The sequence below is a fragment of the Phocoena phocoena genome, chromosome 1 (genome assembly GCF_963924675.1).
Source record: "Phocoena phocoena chromosome 1, mPhoPho1.1, whole genome shotgun sequence".
In the NCBI taxonomy this organism is placed as follows: domain Eukaryota; kingdom Metazoa; phylum Chordata; class Mammalia; order Artiodactyla; family Phocoenidae; genus Phocoena; species Phocoena phocoena.
The window spans coordinates 81324280-81347479 of record NC_089219.1 but is presented as its reverse complement, the minus strand read 5'-3'; the positions used below and the strand labels follow the sequence as shown (position 1 = coordinate 81347479).

At 39.6% G+C, this 23200-nt stretch overlaps 2 protein-coding genes across 3 annotated transcripts in view; both read right to left on the bottom strand.

The window, feature by feature from the left end:
* Positions 1-9743, bottom strand: part of BTBD8 (BTB domain containing 8) — a 91221-nt gene extending 81478 nt beyond the window's left edge. For both annotated transcript variants that reach the window (XM_065887367.1, XM_065887377.1), the window contains exons 1-2: positions 9595-9743; positions 5799-5993 (exon numbers count right to left, since the gene is read on the bottom strand). In XM_065887367.1, coding sequence (XP_065743439.1) covers positions 5799-5993; positions 9595-9743 — 344 coding nt within the window. The remainder of the gene's footprint in view (positions 1-5798; positions 5994-9594) is intronic.
* A 9934-nt stretch (positions 9744-19677) lies between these two features.
* Positions 19678-21215, bottom strand: LOC136131943 (lysophosphatidylcholine acyltransferase 2B-like). The gene is given in 2 exon segments (XM_065888730.1): positions 19678-20555; positions 20558-21215. Coding segments are annotated over 2 exon segments (1536 nt in total).
* Positions 21216-23200: the final 1985 nt, after the last annotated feature.

Here is a 23200-nt window from a genome sequence, read left to right as displayed (position 1 = left end):
ATCCAAATGTGAAAGAACAATGTTGGACCCTAGCCTCACACTATATACAGAAATTAACTCAAAATAGGTCAAAGCTCTAAATGTAAGAACTAAAAAGGTAGACACAGGATAAGTAATTGTGACCTTGGATTAGGCAATGGTTTCTTAGATATGACACTAAAAGCACAAGTTATAGAAGAAAAAATAAAATGGAAGTCATAGAGATTAAAAACTTTTGTGTTTTCAAGGATACCATCAAGAAAGTTAAAAGACGACCCACAAAATGGGAGAAATGTTTGCAAATCATATATCTGATAAGAGACTCATATCTAGAATACATAAAGAATTTCCAGAGGCTTCCCTGGTGGCGCAGTGGTTGAGAATCTGCCTGCCAATGCAGGGGACACGGGTTCGAGCCCTGGTTTGGAAAGATCCCACATGCCGCAGAGCAACTAAGTCGGTGCGCCACAACTACTGAGCCTGCGCGTCTGTAGCCTGTGCTCCGCAACGAGAGGCCGCAACAGTGAGAGGGCCACGCACCGCGTTGAAGAGTGGCCCCCGCTTGCTGCAACTAGAGAAAGCCCTCGCACAGAAACGAAGACCCAACACACCCAAAAATAAATAAATAAATTTATTTAAAAAAAAAAAAATTTACAAAACTCAATAGTGTAAAGACAAATAACCCTATTTCAAACTGGGTAAAGAATGCGAACAGATAGTTCTCCGAAGAAGATATACAAACAACCAATATGCACATGAAAAGATATTCGACATCACTGTCCATCAGAAGAATGCAAATCAAAACCACAATGAGTTACTGCTTCACACCCACTAGGGTACCTATAATCAAAAAGACATAATAACAAGTGTTGTCAAGAACACAGAGAAACTGGAATCCTCATACATGCTGGTAGGAATGTAAAATGGTGTAGCCAGTTTGGAAGAGTCTGGCAGTTCCTCAAAACGTTTAACATATGACCCAGCAATTCGACTCCTAGGTACATAACACCAGAGAATTGAAAGCATATGTTCACACAAAAACTTGTACATGAATGTTTGTAGTAGAATTATTTATAACTGCCAGAAGGTCAGAACAACTGAAATGTATATCAACTGATGAATGCATAAACACAATTTATATCCATATGTACAGAAAAGAGTTAACACAGGTGGGACTGCTATCTTTTGAAAGACTTGATTGTAAGAGCTGTCCGTGGCTGGTATCTGGGAACATTATTTCAACAGTGTTCCTAGCATTCTCTAAATGACAAGGGTGGCTCAGCTGTTGTTAGCTTGTGCATTGTTTATACAAATAATATGCTTTAAGGTGAACACATGCTTTCCTTCTAGGAGTCTGGAATACGGGTACACATCAGGCAGGAGACCAACTCCCGGTAAAAACTCTGGGCATTGAACCTGTAATGAGCCCCCCTGGTTGGCAACATTACAGAGTTGCTGTCATAACTCATTGTAGGAAAATTAAACAAGGCCTGTGTGGCTCCACTGGGAGAGGACCCTTGGAAGCTTGTGTCCTGTTTCCCGTGGATTTCACCCCCATGTACCTTTTCCCTTTGTTTCCTTTGTAGTAAATCAGAGGCTAGAGTATAACTATATGCTGAGTCTTATGAGTCCTCCTAGTGAATCATCAAACCTGGGAATGGTCTTGGCAACCCTTGATCCATCACACAATGAAATATTCAGCCATAAAAAGGAACGAAGTATTGATAAACAACACAACATGGATGAACCTTGAAAACATCACACCCAGTTTAAAAACCCACACATAAAAGGCCATATACTATAAAAATCCATTTACATGAAATGCCCAGAATAGGCAAAACCATAATGATAGAAAGCAGATTATTGGTTGCCAGGAAGTGGGGGGAGGAGAGAGTGGAAAGTGACTGCTAATGGGTATGGCAATTGCAATTACCAAGAATTAAGTTATTAGAGAAACTGACAATAGTCGATTTCTTTGAGGAATGAAGAGGACTGACCTGGAGGGGTCTATGGATGACTGACCAGTGGTACAGATTGGTAAGATGAGATTCAAAGATAGGGGGTTTAGGAAGAAGGGAGGGAGAAAGGTCTAGAGGCAGTAATGAAGTTCACAAGTGTTTTAAAATGTACCTGGGGGGAGTTCCCTGGTGGCCTACTGGTTAGGATTCTGGGCTTTCACTGCTGTGGCCTAGGTTCAATCCCTGGTTGGGGTACTAAGATCCTGCAAGCCATGTGGCAACAACAAAAAAGCTACCTGGGAATTTAGGTTTATTCAGATATGGTGAGGCCAACTGATCAGGAGATGATTACCAGTGAATAGATAGTTTACAACTTACAGTTCACAAGAGGAACGGGGAATACCATGCCAGGTAGGGCCACATGGGGATGCAACAGGGTCTATTTAGAGACAAAACAGGGAGGGCAAAGCATAGGCAAAAGTGGTTTTTGTGGGAAGGAATGGGTGGCAAGGAAGCAGCTGAGCAAGTTTAGGATTAAATAGTTTGGGGGAGAGGGGGCTCTGGGCTATAAAGGTGGTCTTTAGTTGTCTGGTACCTGGCTCTGGGATGATTAGGGAAGAAGAGTGTTGCCTTCTAGAGTATAAGAAACAGACAGAAGAGGTGGGTGTAGGAATGGATTCAGGATTACTTGGTTTGCATATCAAAGGCATGCTCAGGGAATTAGCTAACTCTGGAAGGGGCAGTCTCTCCCCAGTTAGTGAGGCCCCAGATGACAAGTTACATATATATATAGTTAATATTACAAGACACCCATTCCACCCACTTCAGCCCTACTAGTGTAAGGGATGTGGGAGAGAAAATAGCTACCACCTGAGAAAGCTGTAGGGGAAGCGGAATCTTTTATACTGTGCTGCTGTTCTACGTGTTTACTTGATTGACATTTTATACTAGCATTTCCCAGTTATTGATGTTAAATTGAAAATTTAAAGGTCTTCCCTTTTTTCCTTCCTTTACACACACATGTGCACACACACACACACAAACATGCACACACAACTATAATGTGGTAAGTCTTAGGAAATCAAAGATTTTTATTGAATTTTAATCATGATGTCATAAAGCAGGAACTACTTTCCAGTGCCAATCATTTGAGCCATATCTGAAGACACGGTACATAAAAAATTTCTTCGAAGACTGTACTTACTACGCTAACTTAAGTGCATAGCAAAGGACCCTACAATAAGTAGCAATATGGCAGAATACTTCAGAATCTTTATTGGTTATTTAAAGAGAAGGATGGGTGTTGAAGATACTTATAAGGACTGCATTTCATACAATAAAAATTTTAAAATCTATGTTATCAGAATTTTTACTAAAAAATGTTATCTCAATACTCCACATTATAATCCTCTCCTTATGCTTTATATTAACACAGAGAAATTTCAATACAATCTGCCTTTTAAAAAAGGGGGAGGTATATCACAAGCACTTTCTATATGCAAGACACTGATGAGATACCACTGGGAATGCTCACATCGATGAGATGATCTAATCTCAAGGAGCTTACATAACCACAGACATATTTCACTAACCTAACACAAAACAGAATGTGATTAAGTGCTTAAAACAGAGGATTGTGAAGTGCTAGGAAGCACAAAGCCGTTTACTCCAACGTCCTTGTTCTAAATATGAGAAAATTAAGGCTCAAAGAAATCATAAAACAAGGTAATGCACAGCCAGAAGGCATATCTCTGTCTTGTTGCCAAGTCCAGTGCTTCCTCCACTCTACCATACTGTCTCTCATTCAATCTTTTTTTCTAATACTTTTAAAGACAACAAATAAAGGATAACATTAATGTAATTCCTCTTTCTCTAATATATAAAAATTTGACTTTTCCCAAGCATCTTTTTCTAAACATACACTCAATAGCTGGAGAAATGTATAATATCAACGCGCTACTACTATGAATAATACTTATAATGTATTCAGTATTTACTATATCTCAGGTCACTGTGCTAAGTGCTTCATAAGCATCTAATTTAACCCTCACAACAATGCTATGAGGTATGTCCATTTTTCAGGTGAGGAAACTAATGTAAGTGATCAGTCCAAGTTCACTCAGTTAGAAATGGTAGACCTGGCTTGACCACAGAGCCTACTCGACAACAAAGCCACTATACCACCTACTAGAAAAACAAAAGTGTGTATTTTAAAATTGATGGTTGGAACTCAGTGATGAACCTATTATGATCTATACTGGAAAATGATAATGATTTTCTTAATTGCACTTAAAGTATTTGTTTAAATTATAGTATGTCATACTGTTCTTACAAACAGAGGAAGCCAAGGTTACCCACTTTTCTGTTTATGCTTATTGGAGCTTCATATAAGAAACTCTGAAATAATAAAAACAGATCATTCAAGCAACTGTCAGAGCATAAAATGAAGAAAAATACACCAAATCACACACATATACTTAAAGTTTAATTATCCAAAAAGAATTTTCAACATTAAAGTCAACATGATTTTGATTATAGGCAAAAAGTATGTCAGCAAATAACTAAAAGACTAGCATCTAAAAAATACCTAGGATTCAGGACATAAAAACACAAAAATCCAACTCTGATTTCTCATAAAAGTTAAAATGATAATTGGCACTGGCATTAAGGACAGACATACAGACCGATGGAAAAGAATTTAGAGACTGGAAATAAACCCTAATGTTTATGTGTGTATTAGTCAGCTTGGGCTGCCACAACAAAAATCATAGACTGGTGGCTTAAACAACAGAATTTTATTTCTTACAGTTCTGGAGGCTGGACGTCAAGATCAGATGCCATCATGGTGGGGTTCTGGTGAGAACTCTCTTCGTGGCTTGCAGTCAGTCACCTTCTCACTGTACCCTCACATGGCAGAGAAAGAGAGAGAACGAGCTCTCTGGTGTCTCTTCTTATAAGGGCACTATTCCTATCATGAGGTCCCATCTAAAGCTAATTTACTTCCCAAAGGCACAATCTCCAAAGAGCATCACATTAGGAAGTAACGCTTCAACATACGAATTTTCAAGGGAAACAATTCAGTCCATAGCAATGGGCAACTGATTTTCAACAAGGCTGTACAGACAATCCAATGGAGAAGGAATAGTCTCTCCAAAAATAGTACTGGGACAACTAGATATTCACACACAAAAGAATAAAGTTGGTCCCCTTCCTTACATTATACAACAAAACTAACTCAAAACGGATCACAGACCTAAACGTAAGAGTTAAAAGCATAAACCCAAAAAATTCACAGAAGAAAGTATAAGAATAACTCTGTGACCCTAGAATAGGCAATGGTTTCTTATCTACAATAGCAGGAGTACAAGTGACAAAAGAAAATTAGATAAACTAGGCTACATTAAAAAATCTAAAACTTTTGTGTTATAAATGACACCATCAAGAAAGTGAAGACAACCCACTGATTGGGAGAAAACGTTTGCAGATCATATGTGTGATAAGAGCCTAATATCCAGAATACATAAAGATCTCCTATAACTCAATGATATAAAGACAAATAATCCAATTGAAAAATGGACAAAGGATGTGAATAGACAGTTCTCTAAAGCAGATATATTTCTCCTCTCTCAGGATCAATCTCAAGCAGAAATTAGCCTCTCCTAATACTAAGCCTCAAAGACTCTAATACTAATACTTAGCCTCTACTAACACTAATTACTAAGATAATATGGAATTTAAGTTAGAAGGTTATAAAATAGATATGAAAATACATAAAATAAAAACACACACATATGTTTAAAAAATAAGCAATTACATACTAGATTTAAATATAAGAGAAAAAAAGATGAAGAAAGCACTTACTGTAAAAATATTCTAAATTCTGAAGCTTCAAAGTTCTCCACAGCAACAGGTTCATGATTTGTTAAGTTATTTGTATGTCCAACAGTATGAAAACAGAAATCAGGAACCCTTGCTAAAAGGACTGCTTTGTGTGCTTTGAACAAAGTACAACCTATTGAGAAAGTAACATCTGTATGGACTTCTTCTCTTAGAAGCCTATAAGGAATAAAAAGGAACCATAGTTTAATTAGTTAATTAATTAAACTAATTAATTATACACAGTTAATATATAATATGCCCGTTTTTATAAAATAAGCTTTAAAAATAACACATAGGGCTTCCCTGGTGGCGCAGTGGTTGAGAGTCCGCCTGCCGATGCAGGGGACACGGGTTCGTGCCCCGGTCCGGGAAGATCCCACATGCCGCGGAGCGGCTGGGCCTGTGAGCCACGGCCGCTGAGCCTGCACGTCCGGAGCCTGTGCTCCGCAACGGGAGAGGCCACAACAGTGAGAGGCTTGCGTACCGAAAAAAATTTTTTAAAAAACACATAAACTAAAAATACAGAGATAACAAAATAAAGTTAGTATGAAAATGAGTTTATTCTCAGTTCATCCAAAGAACATTGTCTAACATTGGTTTAGAAGGCAATTTTCTAAAATTTATAATGAAAACAAAGGTAATTACACTAAAAGAGTAAGACTAATTTTTCAAAAAATATCTTTTCCTTTTAATTCCTTCTACCAATAAAATTTATCTTCTGCTACTTATGTTGATTTTCCTTTATAATGTATGTACTTTAGATTTATTTTGGAAAGAGAACACAAAGTAATGTGATTGTTGACTATTGAATCAATTTTTTAAAATCTTACTAAAACTAAAGCCAAAAAAGTAAACAGTCAACACCACCAGCAAACCACACGCAATAATAGACAATCCAGTCTAGAAACTGGTACGCTGTACTTTGACTACTGTTAAATACCAAGTCTGAAATGCAGGCTTGGCTATCAAGAATGTGACATTTAAGCCCTTTTCCATTGCCCACCCCACAAAATATAGAACTATGCTCTAATCTATTATTAAAACGATGGACTCGAGGAAAGCCCATTCAAATCCCTTTACTAATGTTAGGACATAGTTATGGTAAAGCTCACATGTAAGGTGATATAAGAACAGAAATCAGCATCATAATAGAAACTGTCACAATGTTTTTTCTGTGTGGTAACTATATATTTCTGCTCTGTAAATGTTAAATAGTATTTCATATAGTATAACATTATCATCAGCAAGTTACGTATTCTCAGAGGACTTCTGTATTGCAGGATATAACTGGCAATCACACTAGTACACTACAGGAGGCCCAAGTATGGATAAAGATATCCATTACAGGGAAAGCTTAGAATGTTGCCACTGACACTCACTCCCCCAAGACCCAGTTAATAGCTCCTTCCTCTGATCCCTCCGTACATACCTCTATCACAGCACTTCTGTCACTGTATCATTATTTTTATAATAATAAAATTATATTATTTTAATATAACTAAAATATATTATATTCAGACAATGAACTCTCCAAAGGCAAAAACTGTACCTTCATTAGACAGCAAGAGCTCAATATCTGCTTTTTTAGATTTGGCTGTATTTTACCCTAAACAAAACAAATGCTTCAGAGCACAAAGCTTTCAGAACCTTGGAAACAATGAGCGAATAGATGCATTTTAGTCAATATTTTAATCAATAAATGATTTCATAAGCAATTGTTAAAGTTATGCAAGAATGTATTGGTCTCCCAAACATTAATAAAAACTCAAATTGTACAAATAAATACACCATTTATTCCTCCTTCTACCCACCCACCTTCTACCCATACCCCACTTCTCCCCAAGTGAATAAACAAGCATTGCAGCTGGTAGCCATACAACTGTCACTAGGGAATCTGCCTTGTTCATAATAGATGCTCATGAGTATTCGTCAAATAAAAAAAAAGTTAATGTTTTTAAAAATGTTAATGTGAAAATATAGTGCTTTTTATTTTATAAAACTACATGTATCAGTTATAAGCATATCTCGTTATCTGTTACAAGTATCAATATCTGACTCGGACCTGCTTAAACATTAAGGAGGGTTTTATTGGCTTATCTCATAATAAACGCTAGAGGAAGGATAGGCTGGAGCAAAGGCTCAGTGGTGTCAAGGCCCAGCTTCTTTCCATCTTATTTCTCTGTCACCTACTGTATTCACCTATCTAAAGCATTTTAGACTGCTGATTAAACCCAATTCTCACTAAAAATTTACTGAGCATGTACCATGTATGAAGCACTGGGGACATAAAGGGGACTAAAGCATTGTATCTGCACTCAAGGAGTTTGTAGAAGAGTATGGCTGGGTGAGTATATGAGATTTTTTAGTTGTTAAAAAAAAAAAAACACTTTTTCTTGTAACAGGAACTTGGGACTTCAGGATCCTATCCTTTCATTGCTGCTAGGATGAGGATAAATTGTTCACCTACTATACTTATGACCTCATTTTCTTTATATAAATTAGATGTATTATCTTCTTTAAATTCATGACACTTCAAGGCTCACAATACAGCCAGAATAGAGCCACTGAAGAGGAGTTCCTCATCCTTAGAGATTCATCCTAGAAACAGAACAACTTCACTCTCATTTTTTTTTAATGTTGTACATCAATTCCCCCAGTGGTGGAGACAAGGCAGAATCTCTCATAGACAGGCCCAAATTAAAAGGAAATTTTTTTGCTTTATAAAGTTCAGTTTATAACTGGTGGAGCCTTAAGTGTGGGCAACAGTAAGCACTTTTTAAATGTAAAATGCTGCACAACTGTTATTAATAGTAATTATGTTTACAACTAGTTCAATAGTTCTCAAAGTGTGACCCAGGCCAGCAGCATCACCTGGGACCTTGCTAGAAATGCAAAAATCTCACGCCCCATCCCGGGCCAACTGTATCAGAATTAAGGTCTGGGTCTCAGTAAATCTAAGCTCTCCAGGTGATTCTGATGCACACTAAAGTTCAAGAATCAATGTTTTGGTGGAAATGGAAACTAGCTAGGGAATATTTCTAAGCTTCATTTTCTTTTATAAACTGAGATGACGTTCCTGGATTCACTATAGCCTGAGTTAAGCTTCACAACAACTCTCCATTTGCTAGAGTCCTCATGGGAACTGGGAATTGCTGGGAGTTGCTGCGGGCTGTAGAGTATTCTAGGAGAGGGGAAGCCAGGTTGCGATCAGGAAGTATTTCTACGAAAGCATTTCTGCTAAATCGTTTAAAGAGCGCTCAGAAGAAAGAGACCTCCAACGCTCCAGGATTCTGATCCATTTTTACTCATTCTAAATACTCAAAAAAATTTTTTTAAATAAATATAAAAATATATATATATAAAATAAATATAAAAATATATATCTAATTGTATCATTTTTCTTAGAATTGTTTGAGCTTATAAAAAGTTGTGTAAGTTTCAGGACCACGAAACCTGTATCCACCCCGACATTAGCGAGTCTTTCAAGACTTAAGCCTACCCGTGTTACAGTATTTTGGCATAAACTGGTGCTGCACAGAACTATGATGGTAATTTTGGTTTTCTTCTTGAATCTGGTACGTGGTCTCCGAGGTGCTCTGGATTGGTTATAAGGGCGAAAGAACCCTCTTTGTAGTGAGGAGACAAGTGAGCGTCCTGCAGTGGCCTGAGGTGAGGAGGACAAAGCAGGGAGGGATGGAGAAACCGAGGAGCCACAGTTTCTGGTACGGAGGTGGGAGCCTTAAGAACTGAAGCAGCCTGAGTTCCCGCCTCCTCCTACCTGAGCAGATCCTGGCTGAGCTGCTCCGACACCATCGCCTTCAGCCGGCGCCGCTCACTGGGCCCCTTCCTTTGCAAGCCCTTACTGCAAACTCCTGGGGACTCCAGAAGTACCATGGGGGCCACGCTATCCTCCCCACGGCGGGCCATGTTCCACAAAGGTACGGCGGCGCCCCGCGGGCTCGGTACAGGGTCTCACTTCCCCGCCTCTGGAAGAAACGGGCGTTTCATACCGAAAGCTCTGCTCCTACCCGAATCCGCCCCCTAAAGGAAAATGCTGATACCTCTTGTCTGTTTGTTGACGGTCCCTTATAACTGCCGAACCTCAGTCCCGGAGAATCTCGGAGACCCGGCCAGCGCCGGCACGTGACCCGGGAGGGTGTGCGCAAGCGTAGTAGCTCTGTTTAACTCCGCCAGCAGGCGCTCCGCGCAGCACCGCCGAGGGAGCCAACTGTTATGCGGAGCTAACCAGGTCTGCGCTTTATCCCTGTCCCTCTGCTTTCCAGTTGGTGCGAACCAGTCATTTAAATAAATGTTTTATCGAGAACTGAGTTCAAATCAACCAGTGCAGCCTTTCAGCACTTTGTCTTCCTGGGGTGTCGGCGCTTTTTTTAGCAGGAAAGACAAGTTCACTAGACCTTTACTGCGGCGAGTCACACTCCTTCACTTACTGCTTTGGGCAAGAAAAATTGGGGGTATGAGGGGCGCGGGAAGAACTTCGTAAAATCAGCAGGAGTTAACAACACTCCAGAGCCCCCTGCAAAGGGTATGGTATAATGTCTAGAAGACCCCTTCCCCTTCTAATCCAGGGAGTGGCTCACATAACTGCTCTTGGACTTAAGCAGAGAAATGTCAGTTATATTCCCCCACTTTGCATATAAAGCTATAAAAGTTATGAGGTGGAAGAAAGGAAGTAATGTTGTAGGGCTAGAGTCTTTAATTGAGCAAGGAATTGGGTGGATTGATGAACTATAGAATTTTGAAAATTTGGTGTGGAGAAAAGAGCTGGAGCGAAATTACTTAAAAAGTCTTTTGTTTTTTTATTTGATTACTTCTTCCAAAGGAAGAAGATTCAATCCTTCTGCATCATTCAGAAGCTCTGCACAAGGTAAAAAGTACATACTAATTGCTTGGAAAATATATGAATATTGTACCAGAAGATTGGCCAAGTAGTAGCCATTTCTCCAAATAATGACTTTCTCAATTGTTCAGACACCTTAGTTATGAATATACTGGATAATTGATTTTTAATCATTCCTATAGAAAAGAGGAGTGTCAAAGATAATATGATAGTTAATATTTATTGAGTGCTTTTTAGGCGAGAAAGCTGCTCTACCTGCTTTCTATGTATTAACTCAATTAATCCTCACAACCACCATTTAGGTTGGTAATGCTATGAGCCCAATTACAGATGAGGAAGTTGAGGCATGAGAGGCTAGATAACTTGGTCAAGGTCACACAGCCAGTAAGTGGTGATCTAGGTATTAAAACCCAGACAGTTCAGTACAAGATTCTTTCCCTCCAAAGTCCTGTAATACTTCTACCATGCCCCTTTATCAGCTGATGAAGCAAAAATTAGGCTACTCTCTGATTGGGAATGGATGACAGATGGTTTCTGGTCCATGTAAATTTTTTTTTTTTTTTTTTGTGGGCCCTCTGGTGTGAGGTCACTCCCGCCTGGTTCCCACCCCCTTTGTGATGTGGTCCCTCTGGTGTGAGGTGGCTCCTGCTGGGTGCCTCATCCCCTTGGTGATGTGGGCCCTCTGGTGTGAGGTCACATCTGCTGGGTTCCTCACCTTTTTATGATGTGGGCCCTTTGGTGTGAGGTGGTTGGTCCATGTAAATTTAATTCTCTTAAATTACCTTAGGCAGCTTTGTGAAGTAATTAAAGTACCCTCTTAAAAAACAAAACAAAAAAAATAGTTTTAGGGCTTCCCTGGTGGTGCAGTGGTTGGGAGTCCTCCTGCCGATGCAGGGGATGCGGGTTCGCGCCCCGGTCCGGGAGGATCCCACATGCCGCGGAGCGGCTGGGCCCGTGAGCCATGGCCGCTGGGCCTGCGCGTCCGGAGCCTGTGCTCCACAGTGGGAGAGGCCACAGTGGTGAGAGGCCCGCGTACTGCAAAAAAAAAAAAAGTTTTAATGATGCTTCACATTCCACCATTAGAGATTTTTTACTTAAAACATTATTTCTATTTTAATTAATTTATATCTGTAATCATTTACACCTTAATGTGAGTGAAATTATCAAAAAATTTTTCCTCAAAGGCTTTATGATCAGGAACACTAGAAAGTCCTGGGAAGCTAGCAACAGGAGCTCTGAAGGTAAACACTGCTAAATCCACAATTTTATTTAGGGTTGGCCTTAACTGTGATCCTTATGTGTGAAATATAAGTTTAGGTAAAATTGCCTTGGAAGGCAAAAAACTCATCTAAGTACTACAATTTCATGAAAAAAAGTGATTCTCTTAGATGTATTTTTTCTTTCTTTAAAAATGTTTTCAAATGAAGCATTTCAAACATACAAAGAAACAGAGAGGTACAGTGAACCCCGATATACCCATTACCAAAATTCAACAATTATCAAGATTTGGGCATATATGTTGTAGCAGTTTTTCTTTCTTTCCTCATCTTTTCTTCCTTTCTTTTTTCCTTCCTTCTTTCCTTCCTCCCTTCCTCCCTCCCTCCCTCCTTTCTATCCTTTCTATCTTTCTTTCTTCCTTTCTCTTCCTTCCTTCCTTCCTTCCTTCCTTTCTTTCTTTCTTTCCTTCTAAAAATTTTAAAAGTAGAGCACCAGACACCATTTCATTTTCTCCTATATACTTCAGTTTGCATCACTAAAAACTGTACATTTTCTTACATAACATTACAAAACCATTAATGGTATTCCTTATAAATCGACAATAATTCCATTTACTATGTAGCCTATTGTAAAATTTTCCCAACTGTCCTAAAAATTATGTTTTACAGTTGGTTTGTTTGAATCGGTTTTCAAACAAGATACAAGGTTACCTTTGGTTCTTACATCTCCTGAGTTTCTTCTAATCTCCTGGATTTTCCCTCATGACACTGACATTGTGGCAGAAGCCTGAGCAATTTGAGCTGTAGAGTATGCCACATTTTAAATTTGACTGCTTCTTTGTAGCATCACGCACTGTGCTCATCTATCCCATATATTTTCTGTAAATGGAAGCTGTTTTTAGAGGCTTGATTATATTCAGTTTCAATTTTTTAGCAAAAAAAACTTTTTTTTTTTTTTTTTTTTGCGGTACGCGGGCCTCTCTCTGTTGTGGCCTCTCCCATTGCGGAGCACAGGCTCCGGACGAGCAAGGCTCAGCAGCCATGGCTCACGGGCCCAGCTGCTCTGCGGCATACGGGATCTTCCCGGACTGGGGCACGAACCCGTGTCCCCTGCATCAGCAGGCGGACTCCCAACCACTCCCCACCAGGGAACCCCGTGAAAAAAAACTTTTATAAGTGGTATATTAGTTTTCTATTGCTGCTTTAACAAATTACCACAAACTTAGTGGCTTAAAAACAACACACTTTTTTTACTTTCAATTCTATAAGTTGGAAGTCCCACATAGATCTCACTGGGCTAAAATTCCACTTTGGGCCGGGCTGCATCCCCTTCCGAAGGCTTGAGGGGAGAGCTTCCTTGCCTTTTCCAGCTTCTCAAGGCTGCCCATATTCCTCAGTTCTCGTCTCCGCTTCTCCAACTTCAAAGTTAACAGGTTGAATCCTCCTCACATTGCATCATTCTGAACTCTTCTTCTCCTTCCTTCTTCCCTCTTTTAAGAACTGTTGTGATTACTGGGGACCAAATGGATAATCCAGGATAATCTCCTTTTTTTTTAAGGTCAGCTAATTAACAACCTTAATTCCATCTGCAACCTTAATTCCCCTGCCATGTAACCTAACATATTCACAGATTCTGGAATTAGGACATAGACATCTTTGGGGGCAGGGGGAGTAGGCATTATTCTGCCTCCCACAAGCAGTAATTCATTTTGAATCCTGTCAGAAGGCACATAATCTTTGGTTATCCCCATTTTAATGTTGTTAAAATGTATCATTAATTTTCATCTGATAGTTTTGTCTGTTGATAACTCTTACTTTAATCAATTAACTAGGGATTACAAAATGATTTTATAATTCTATCATTCTTTCTACATTTATTTGCTAGAAATTTGCTGGAAATCTTCTGTAAAGAAGAATTTTCCCTTATCAATGAGAAATACTGGATATCCAGAAATACATTTCACACTGCAAAGGCAGGATAAATGCTTAATTCTCTTATTTAAATTATCCTTTTATCAAAGGCCCACTCATATTATGGAAGGTAATCTGCTTTACTCAAAGTCTACTCATTTAAATGTTAATCTCATCTAAAAAATACCTTCACATCTAGAATAATGACTGACCAAATATCTGGGTACCATGCCCTAGCCAAGTTGGCATAAGTTTAGAAAATACTCTTCTCCTCTTGTGTATCTCCTTTACTCTCACATCACTGTCACACTCACAGTATTTCTGACACCAAATGTGGGGGGGGGGGTTTACACACACCTAGCAATTCTGTGACACCAGATGGATGTCAGGCCATTTAACTCAATTCTGACACTATCTATGTGGAGACAGCATCCGATCCAACAGGTTTAAGGCTCAGTCCCACAAGACTGCTCCTCCTTCAGTTGCCAATTGCAACGCCAGGTTGTTACTATGGTTCTAACCAATCATCTAGAAATATAAGGTTCCCACAGTCCTATACTTGGGTTCAATTAATTTGCTAGAGCAGCTCACAGAACTCAGGGGAACTGACTTACTTACTGTTTGCCTGTTTATTATAAAAGGATACGATAAATGATGCAAGTAAACATCCAGTTGAGAGAGGAAAAGTATTGGGTGGGCCAAAAAGGTTTGTTCATTTTTTCCTGTTAGATGGCTCTAGTAGCACTTAGTTGTCTTTATCATTTGAAACAATTTTGTTAGATTGTATGTGACAGCTGTCATATCAGCGTGCATTTAAAAAAAAACCTATCAAAATTGGTGAATTTTTGTGTAGCCATTTTAATATTGAAGATAGAAGAAAAAAAGCAACATTTTCAGCATATTATGCTTTATTATTTCAAGAAAGGTAAAAATGCAACTGAAACACACAAAAAAATTGTGCAGTGTATGGAGAAGGTGCTGTGACTGACTGAACACATCAAAAGTGGTTTGTGGGGACTTCCCTGGTGGCACAGTGGTTAACAATCCACCTGCCAATGCAGGGGACACGGGTATGAGCCCTGGTCTGGGAGGATCCCACATGCCACGGAGCAGCTAACCCGGTGCACCACAACTACTGAGCCTGCGCTCTAGAACCCACGAGCCACAACTCCTGAGCCCACATGCCACAAGTACTGAAGCTCACGTGCCTAGAGCCCATGCTCCGAAACAAGAGAAGCTACTGCAATGAGAAGCCCACTCACCGCGATGAAGAGTAGCTCCCGCTCAACACAACTAGAGAAAGCCTACGCACAGCAATGAAGAACCAACGCAGCCAAAAATAAATAAATTAATTAATTAATTAAAAAAAAATAGTGGTTTGCAAAGTTTCGTGCTGGAGATTTCTCGCTGGATGATGCTCCATGGTCAGATAGACCAGTTGAAGTTGACAGTGATCAAATCGAGACATTAATTGAAAACAATCGTTATACCACGCGGGAGGTAGCCAACATACTCAAAATATCCAGATCAAGCACTGAGAATCATTTGCACCACCTTGGTTATGTTCATCGCTTTGATGTTTGGTTTCCACATAAGTTAAGCAAATAAACCCTTCTTGACCGTATTTCCACGTGTGATTCTCTACTGAAACATAACAAAAACGTTCCGTTTTTAAAACAAATTGTGACGGGTGATGAAAAGTGGATACTGTACAATAATGTGGAAAGGAAGAGATCATGGGGCAAGTGAAATGAACCACCACCAACCACACTAAAGACTGGTCTTCATCCAAAGAAGGTGATGTATATATGGTGGGATTGAAAGGGAGTCCTCTATTATGAGCTTCTTCTGGAAAACCAAACGATTAATTCCAACAAGTACTGCTCCCAGTTAGACCAACTGAAAGCAGCACTCGACAAAAACATCCAGAATTAGTCAACAGAAAATGCATAATCCATCAGGATAACCAAGACCGCATGTTTCTCTGATGATCAGGCAAAAACTGTTACAGCTTGGCTGGGAAGTTCCGATCCATCTGCCGTATTCACCAGACATAGCACCTTCAGATTTCCATTTATTTCGGGCTTTACAAAATTCTCTTAATGGAAAAAATTTCAATTCCCTGGAAGACTGTAAAAGGCACCTGGAACAGTTCTTTACTCAAAAAGATAAAAAGTTTTGGGAAGATGGAATTATGAAGTTGCCAGAAAACTGGCAGAAGGTTGAATATGTTGTTCAATAAAGTTCTTGGTAAAAATGAAAATTGTGTCTTTTATTTTTACTTAAAAACCGAAGGTACTTTTTGGCCAACCCAATATGTAGGAAGGGGCATGGAGTTTCCATGCCCTCTCCAGGTGTGCCACTCTCCCAGAACCTCCATGTGTTCACCAACCCAGAAGCTCTCCAAAATCCATAGTTTGAAGATTTTTATGGAGGCTTCATCCTATAAGCCTGACTGATCATTAACTCTATTTCCAGCCCCTCTAACCCTCTAGAGAATGGAAGGGTGAAGATTCCAAACTTCTAATCATGAGTTGATTTCTCGTGACCAGCCCCAATCCAGGAGCCCACCAAAAGTCATCTCATTAGAACAAAAGATGCTCCTATCACCCAGGAAATCCCTAGGGATTTAGAAACTTAGGAACGGGGATCAAAGACCAATTATTAGAACTAAGGATGATCCTAATACTCTTATCACTTAGAAAATTACAAGGGTTTTAGGAACTCTGTGCCAGGAACTGGGGCAAAGGCCAATATACATTTTCTATTATTTCACAACATATACAAGGAACCATCACAGTGTCAAAGTATGCATATTTAAATAACAAAAACGTAAAGAAACACAAGAAGTGAAACTATAAAAGTCAGGAAAGCAGTTTAAATTTGGGAGGAAGAAAGAGGTTGTAATTATGATTGGGGGCATAGAGGAACTTAGAGGGTGGCTGGAGAAGTTTTAATGTCTTGAGCTGAGTTAGTTGCAACAGTGTTTATCTTAAAACAGATTATATTCATAATATATAATATGTAATAATTATTATTAGCTACAGATTTGTTTGGTATAGTTTTTAACTGTAAGCATTTTACAATAAAAAGGTTATTTTAAGTGTTACCTGTTACAGATAGAGAACTAATGGTTACCATAGGGGAGAGGGAAGGGGGTTGCAGTTAGGGGTAGGGGATTAAGAGGTACACTATTATGTATAAAATAAGCTACAAGGATATACTGTACAACACAGGGAACATAGCCAATATTTTATAATAACTATAAATGGAATATAACCTTTAAAAATTGTGAATCACTATATTGTACACTTGTAACTTATATAATATTGTACATCAACTATACTTCAATAAAAAAGTGTTATATATCAAAGAGGGTTTAAATAAAGCAGTGTTTAACATTTTGAGGTTAAAAGGTAGAATATAATGAAGTAATGACCCTGACATTTTGTATAGCTCACTATCTAATTAGAGATAATTTCAAACTTCAGTGAATATTTGAGTAATAGTACCCTTGTTTGAGTAAAGATACATTTTGGTAACTATTTTGAAGTGAAAATCTCTTAGTTAAATGAATAATTTCCATTACCTTTAAAAAATCATTGTATTTGAATTACATATGCATGCATTATTATCATGGGGCTATCAAGCCGGGGGGTTGTTACAGAATGAATTATTTGTGTCCTCCCAAAATTCATATGTGGAAACCTAATCCCCAGTGTGATGGTATTTGGAGGTGGGGCCTTTAGGAGATGACCAGGTCTCAAGGGTGGAGTCCTCATAAAAGGGATTAGTACCCTTATAAATTAGACCCCAGGGAATTCCCTGGTGGTCCAGTGGTTAGGACTCTGCACTTTCACTGCTAAGGGTGCAGGTTCGATCCCCGGTTGGGGAACTAAGATTCCACAAGCAGCACTGAGCGGCCAAAAAAATAAATAAATAAATAAATAGAGACCCCAGAGAACTCCCTCTGCCCCTTCTGCAAGGTAAGCCCACAGTGAGAAAACATCTATGAATTAGGAAGCAGGGTCTCACCAGACACCGAATCTGCCAGTGCATTGATCTTAGACCTTGCAGCCTCCAGAACTGTGAGAAATAAGTTTTGGTTGTTTAAGCCACCCAATCTATGGTATTTTTGTTATAGCAGCCTGAATGGACTAAAACAATGGGGATTATGAAATATCACTTATCCATCTCCTTTTTTCAGATCAGAACTGCATGGAAATTATTTCAAAATAATATTTGATTTTTTTCTCTCCCTTTCCTTAAGCTTTTTCCATCTGCTCACCTTTCTCCCACTCTTATCTCTTCTTCCTTTCTACTCTTTCAATATACCAGGAAGCTAACTAATGACCCTTAAGCTTTAGAGGCCCCACTTGTACAAGCCCTTGCAAAGGTCTAGTAGGGTCCCTAGGAATGTGTCTACTTGGGTATGTTTTTGTAAGGTCTACATAAGTAAGAGATTTTGACTACAAGTGATCAAGACTCTTCCCCCTTAGTCATATATCCCCTCATATCTGGTGGCGTTGAGTGGCTGTAGGCATTTTGAGGATTCAGTCACAATGAAGCTGAGTTGGGGATACAGTAGTTTGGGTTAGCAAGGCATATTTATTGGTTCAAAATCACTTCCACATCTAGATAAGTTGTTGCTCCCTGTCCTGGTGTAGGAATAGCTTCTAGGAATACTTCACTGATTCATCCTACAAGGTGACATGAAGGGGTAGGGCTCAAGGTCACATCACTATGTGAAGATTTCTGACAGCAAATGATGCTGGAAGTACATGGATAGTGAAGGAGGTACACAACAGTAAGCAGAAGTTTCATGGGTGCCTAGTCAGAACAAAAGAAATGTTCTCAGTAATGCAAAACATTCGACTATAAACACAAACTTTTCCTTTTTGTGAGAGTCATATATAACAGAATTTATCAGAATTCCTGTATTTATAACCTATATTTATTATATTAGCTTTCTTTTCTCATTTCTTTTCTCATGATTTCCCATTCTAAATAATCACTTTTATACCTTAAAAATAAATAAATAAAGGGCAGCTATGCCATATATAAGTGTTTCAGTGGTATTCCCAATACTATATCTTCCTGATGTTTATTTTTATTTTGTCTTGTACAATAAGAACATTTGGGCTACTTTGAGAAAGAGCAAGGAAGCATTTATGCAGCAGATCCTTTTTGGAGAGAAGAATAAGGGTAACAAAGTATTTATTTATTGCTAGTAGAGCTCTTTTTTTGTTTTTGCGGTACGCAGGCCTCTCACTGTTGTGGCTTCTCCTGTTGCGGAGCACAGGCTCCGGACGTGCAGGCTCAGCGGCCATGGCTCACGGGCCCAGCTGCTCCGCGGTATGTGGGATCTTCCCGGACCAGGGCACAAACCCGTGTCCCCTGCATCGGCAGGCAGACTCTCAACCACTGCACCACCAGGGAAACCCTAGTAGAGCTCTTAATGAGGTATTTTCTCTGTAAAAATGAGGGAGAGGTGGTGGGCTGTAATATTTCTCTGACCTTAATTTAGCAAAAAGAAGGCCCTTTATTTTACTTCTTTATTTTTCTTACTTTAAGCAGAATAAAGGCACTAACTAGAACCATGCTGGGTGAACAAAGTTATAAGCAGATATTTTTCTACTTTTAGGCCACATTGAAACAAACATACTATCTGAAGAAGAAAATTAGGTACTATAAAATCAAATTGAAATATAGATTCCTTAAGCACATTTTAAATATCATAATTAAGTGCCCAGGCCACTTAGAGTAAAAACTATGTGTCTTTCCTCAAAGGATAATTTTTATTTCAAACATAGTTTCAACTTGGATGTTAACTTTCACCATTTTCAGGGCTGACTTTAACATCTGAATACAACCATCAAACCTGTACTTGCTGTGGTAATGAATATATATAGGCTGCCTGGAGGTCTAAGTATGAACTAAATAACTTGGCATATCCTGGATGCTTCAGGGCAAAGTTCTTAAAGGTCCTGTATGAAATGTACTCTGAGTTCTGTCCAGCTATCTCCCGAAAGAGTCTGGAAACATCAAGATTTGGCACTCCAAAAGCTGCCCGAAGTATAGCAGCTAACTCCTGTTCGGTTATGAAACCATCACTATCAAGATCAAAAAGCTTAAATGACATGTGCAGAATCTTTTCAGTGTTGGCAGGATTGCATAGGACAGTCAGACCTATCACATACTCTCTGAAGTCTATGCTGCCATCATTATTCCTGTCAAAGAGGGCAAAAAGTTGTCTCAAGGGCTCTGAAATTGGGAGTTTCACATAATTCGCCAACTCTGTAATTCCTATCTTCCCTCCTTTTGAGGCAGCTGCAATTGTAGCACATTCATCCAAACACTGATGAATATTATCCCAATCTAACTTTAATTTCTGGCTAATTTTTGTAAATTCAACCAAACCGCCTTCCATGGGTAGTCGAAGGTTACCTGCAGAAATCATCAGTCTGCCATCTTCATAAGTGTGATCTGTCACAGGCACCCCAAGAGCATTGGCCATGACGATCCTCACTGTATTGGCAAAAAGGACGGGGTCTTTTTTTTCTCGGTCATTTGGGATATAAACGGGCATAAACTCAACTTCTACCCTGGTGAAGAGTTGACTCAGGGTCAATATACAGGTCTGGAAGCCTGTAAACCCCTGCCAGGTCCAGGTCACGGTGTCCAGGGTGTTTGGCTACCTGAGCAGCACTGGCTGCACAGGAACACCTGGAGAGAAGGCCCCTAGTTTAAAGTGACCAGACAGCTGCGGTTGGTACACACTCCTTCCAGGAAAATCAGGATCTGTGGCCACTTCCTATCAGATGTCACTGACCTCAGGATTTCCTCCCGGGTATTCTTCCTCGAATTGGGGTCATCTCAGGTCACAGGCACCGGCTGCGTTGACAGTAAGAATTTCCCAGCCACGGGGATACGCACATTTTGACTCGCAGAGACCACCGAGGGGAACCCTGCTACGACACAGGCGACTGCGTCAAAGAAACTGGAGTGCGGTGCTGCAACGAAGATGCGGGCCTCGTCTCGGGTTGCCTTTATCCCTTTCACTTTAACCAGGAACCCTGCTGGAAAAAAAGTCACCTGAAACAAGAACTTGAGAGTTGGCTGCACCAGTCTTCTTCTCCAACTCCTGTAGGGCTTGGTTGGTCGAGCACGACGACTTACGGTGGAAAGCGCAGCCACCGGCCAGAGGAAGATGAAGAGGACGGCGATGTAGGACACGCGCACCGGCACCAGCACAGCCCCCATGAGGACGATGTAGGCCCAGCGCCACGCGCTGATGTGCGTCTGCTGCGTGAAGGGGTTGTCCACGGCCGGTGGGTACAGGGACTTGCTTGTGTCTTGGCTGAGGGTGGATTCCAACACCGCAGCCTCGGAGTCCGAGGTGGGCTGTGCCATGAAACCCACTGTTCCTTAGTCTCAGGACGCCTGTAGCTTGGATCTGGGGGCGGCCCCCGGAGTATACCCCTGCCGCATATTTAAGTGCTCTTTCTGTTCGCACATAATTAGAACTCTTTGAGGCAACTGTGGGTTAATAGACAATGATATATTACCTTTAAAGTAAGAAAAATCAAAAATGATAAGTGATGTAACAAGACAATTAGAATCATATCAACAGCACAACCTTTTTTGCTTTTTGTAAATGGCCTCCTTTTGACATATATGCTTAATAAATTATTTTCACATAATTTCTGAAATTTACATTAAGCATATTTATATACCTACTAAGGATGAATTAAATAGATGAATATTTATTAATCACAATTTTTTAATTTAAATGCCATTACCAGTCAAGTTTACTTACAGTGAGATGCTTTGACAGTTGCTAAGTCAAATTCATTTACTCTTCCTACAAATGGATCTCTTTATGCTAAGAGGTCTAACTGATGGCAACCTTGAGCCTTTATATCTGTTACAAGTACTCTTCTACATCCACAGAAAATTAGAATACATCCATTATCATAGGCCAGGATTAGCCGTGGCACGTTTTGATGTGTATTGTTAATATTAGTCCAGATGAACTGGTCAGCATTCCAAACAGACATAAGTAACAACAACAAGAAACCTTAAAATCACCTTTGTCAGAAACACGTTTTCATTAAAATAAGTCAGGATTACTTCATTGTGTCACCACACACGGTCAATAAAGTCTTGTTCCTTCCTTTGTTGCTGCCCTTTGAAAACGATCAAGAGGGAAGCATAATTAAAGTTGGTGTGAACCAGGCTCTCTGCTAAACCTTGTAGCATTTGCTGTATCAGATATTCCTGTTTGCTAATTTAAATTCCTCCAGAATTAAAAGTCAAATTTTAAGTTTCTGAAAGATGTTTCTAATTATTGGAACACAACAGGTTACCCATAAAACAGAAAGAGCAGTGTGGATACCAAAGCCGGTTAAACAGAATGTGATCTAAGTGGAAAGATTATGGGCTTTACAACCAGCTGGATCTAGGTCAGATCCTGGTTCCAACCCTTGTACTGTGGGCACTGGCCCATCTCATTTTCACATCTGTAAAGTGGTGATACTCCCTACCTTGAGATGTTATGAGGCACAAGTACAATGTACATAGAAAACTGGGCTTTTATTGGTAAATACACGTTGCTAGGATACAATGATGAGAATTCTTAGGGACATTCCACTTTCTTCTGTCACTGTCAGAACTATGCTTAGTGAGGGAAACATTCCTTTCACTGCTTAGTTTTATTTGGGAACACAGTTGTAGTCTTTAAGGAGCCATGATTTGGCAGTGTTACTGGTTGTCTCCCATGCCAGATGAGAGCAACCCAAGTTGCTCAATCCCTTGAGTTGGTCTCATCCTCTGTTCTGTAATTCTTCCTGCCTTTTTTTTTTTTTTTTTTTTGGCCACGCCGTGCGGCTTGTGGGATCTTAGTTCCCTGACCAGGGATTGAACCTGGGCCCAGCAGTGAAAGGGCTGTGTCCTAACCACTGGACTGCCGGGGAGTTCCCTTCCCACTCTAATCTGTAAGGCTCATTAATACTTTTGAACCCTTGTTTGATTTAACTGCATTCTGTATATGGTTCTTAAGGGAAAGATCAACATTACCATGTCATCTTTCTTTCATATTTCCCGCACAGTGCCTAGCAGTGTATCAAATCTATTATTTATTCATTTAGCAAATATTTGAGTTCCCACAATGAGTCAGGCTCTTATTCTAGATGCTGGATATATGTCAGTTAATAAAGCAAAAATCTCTGCCCTGTGGAGCTTAGATTCTAGTGCACATAGGAAGTACAGTATTCAATCCTTGTTGCATTAAATGGGGCAAAAGCACATTTTGATCTTTTTTCTAAATCTCTCACCAATTTAGCTGAAGAATTAAGGCAAGTAATTTAATGGATGTGCTTCCCTACAATGTTTAATAT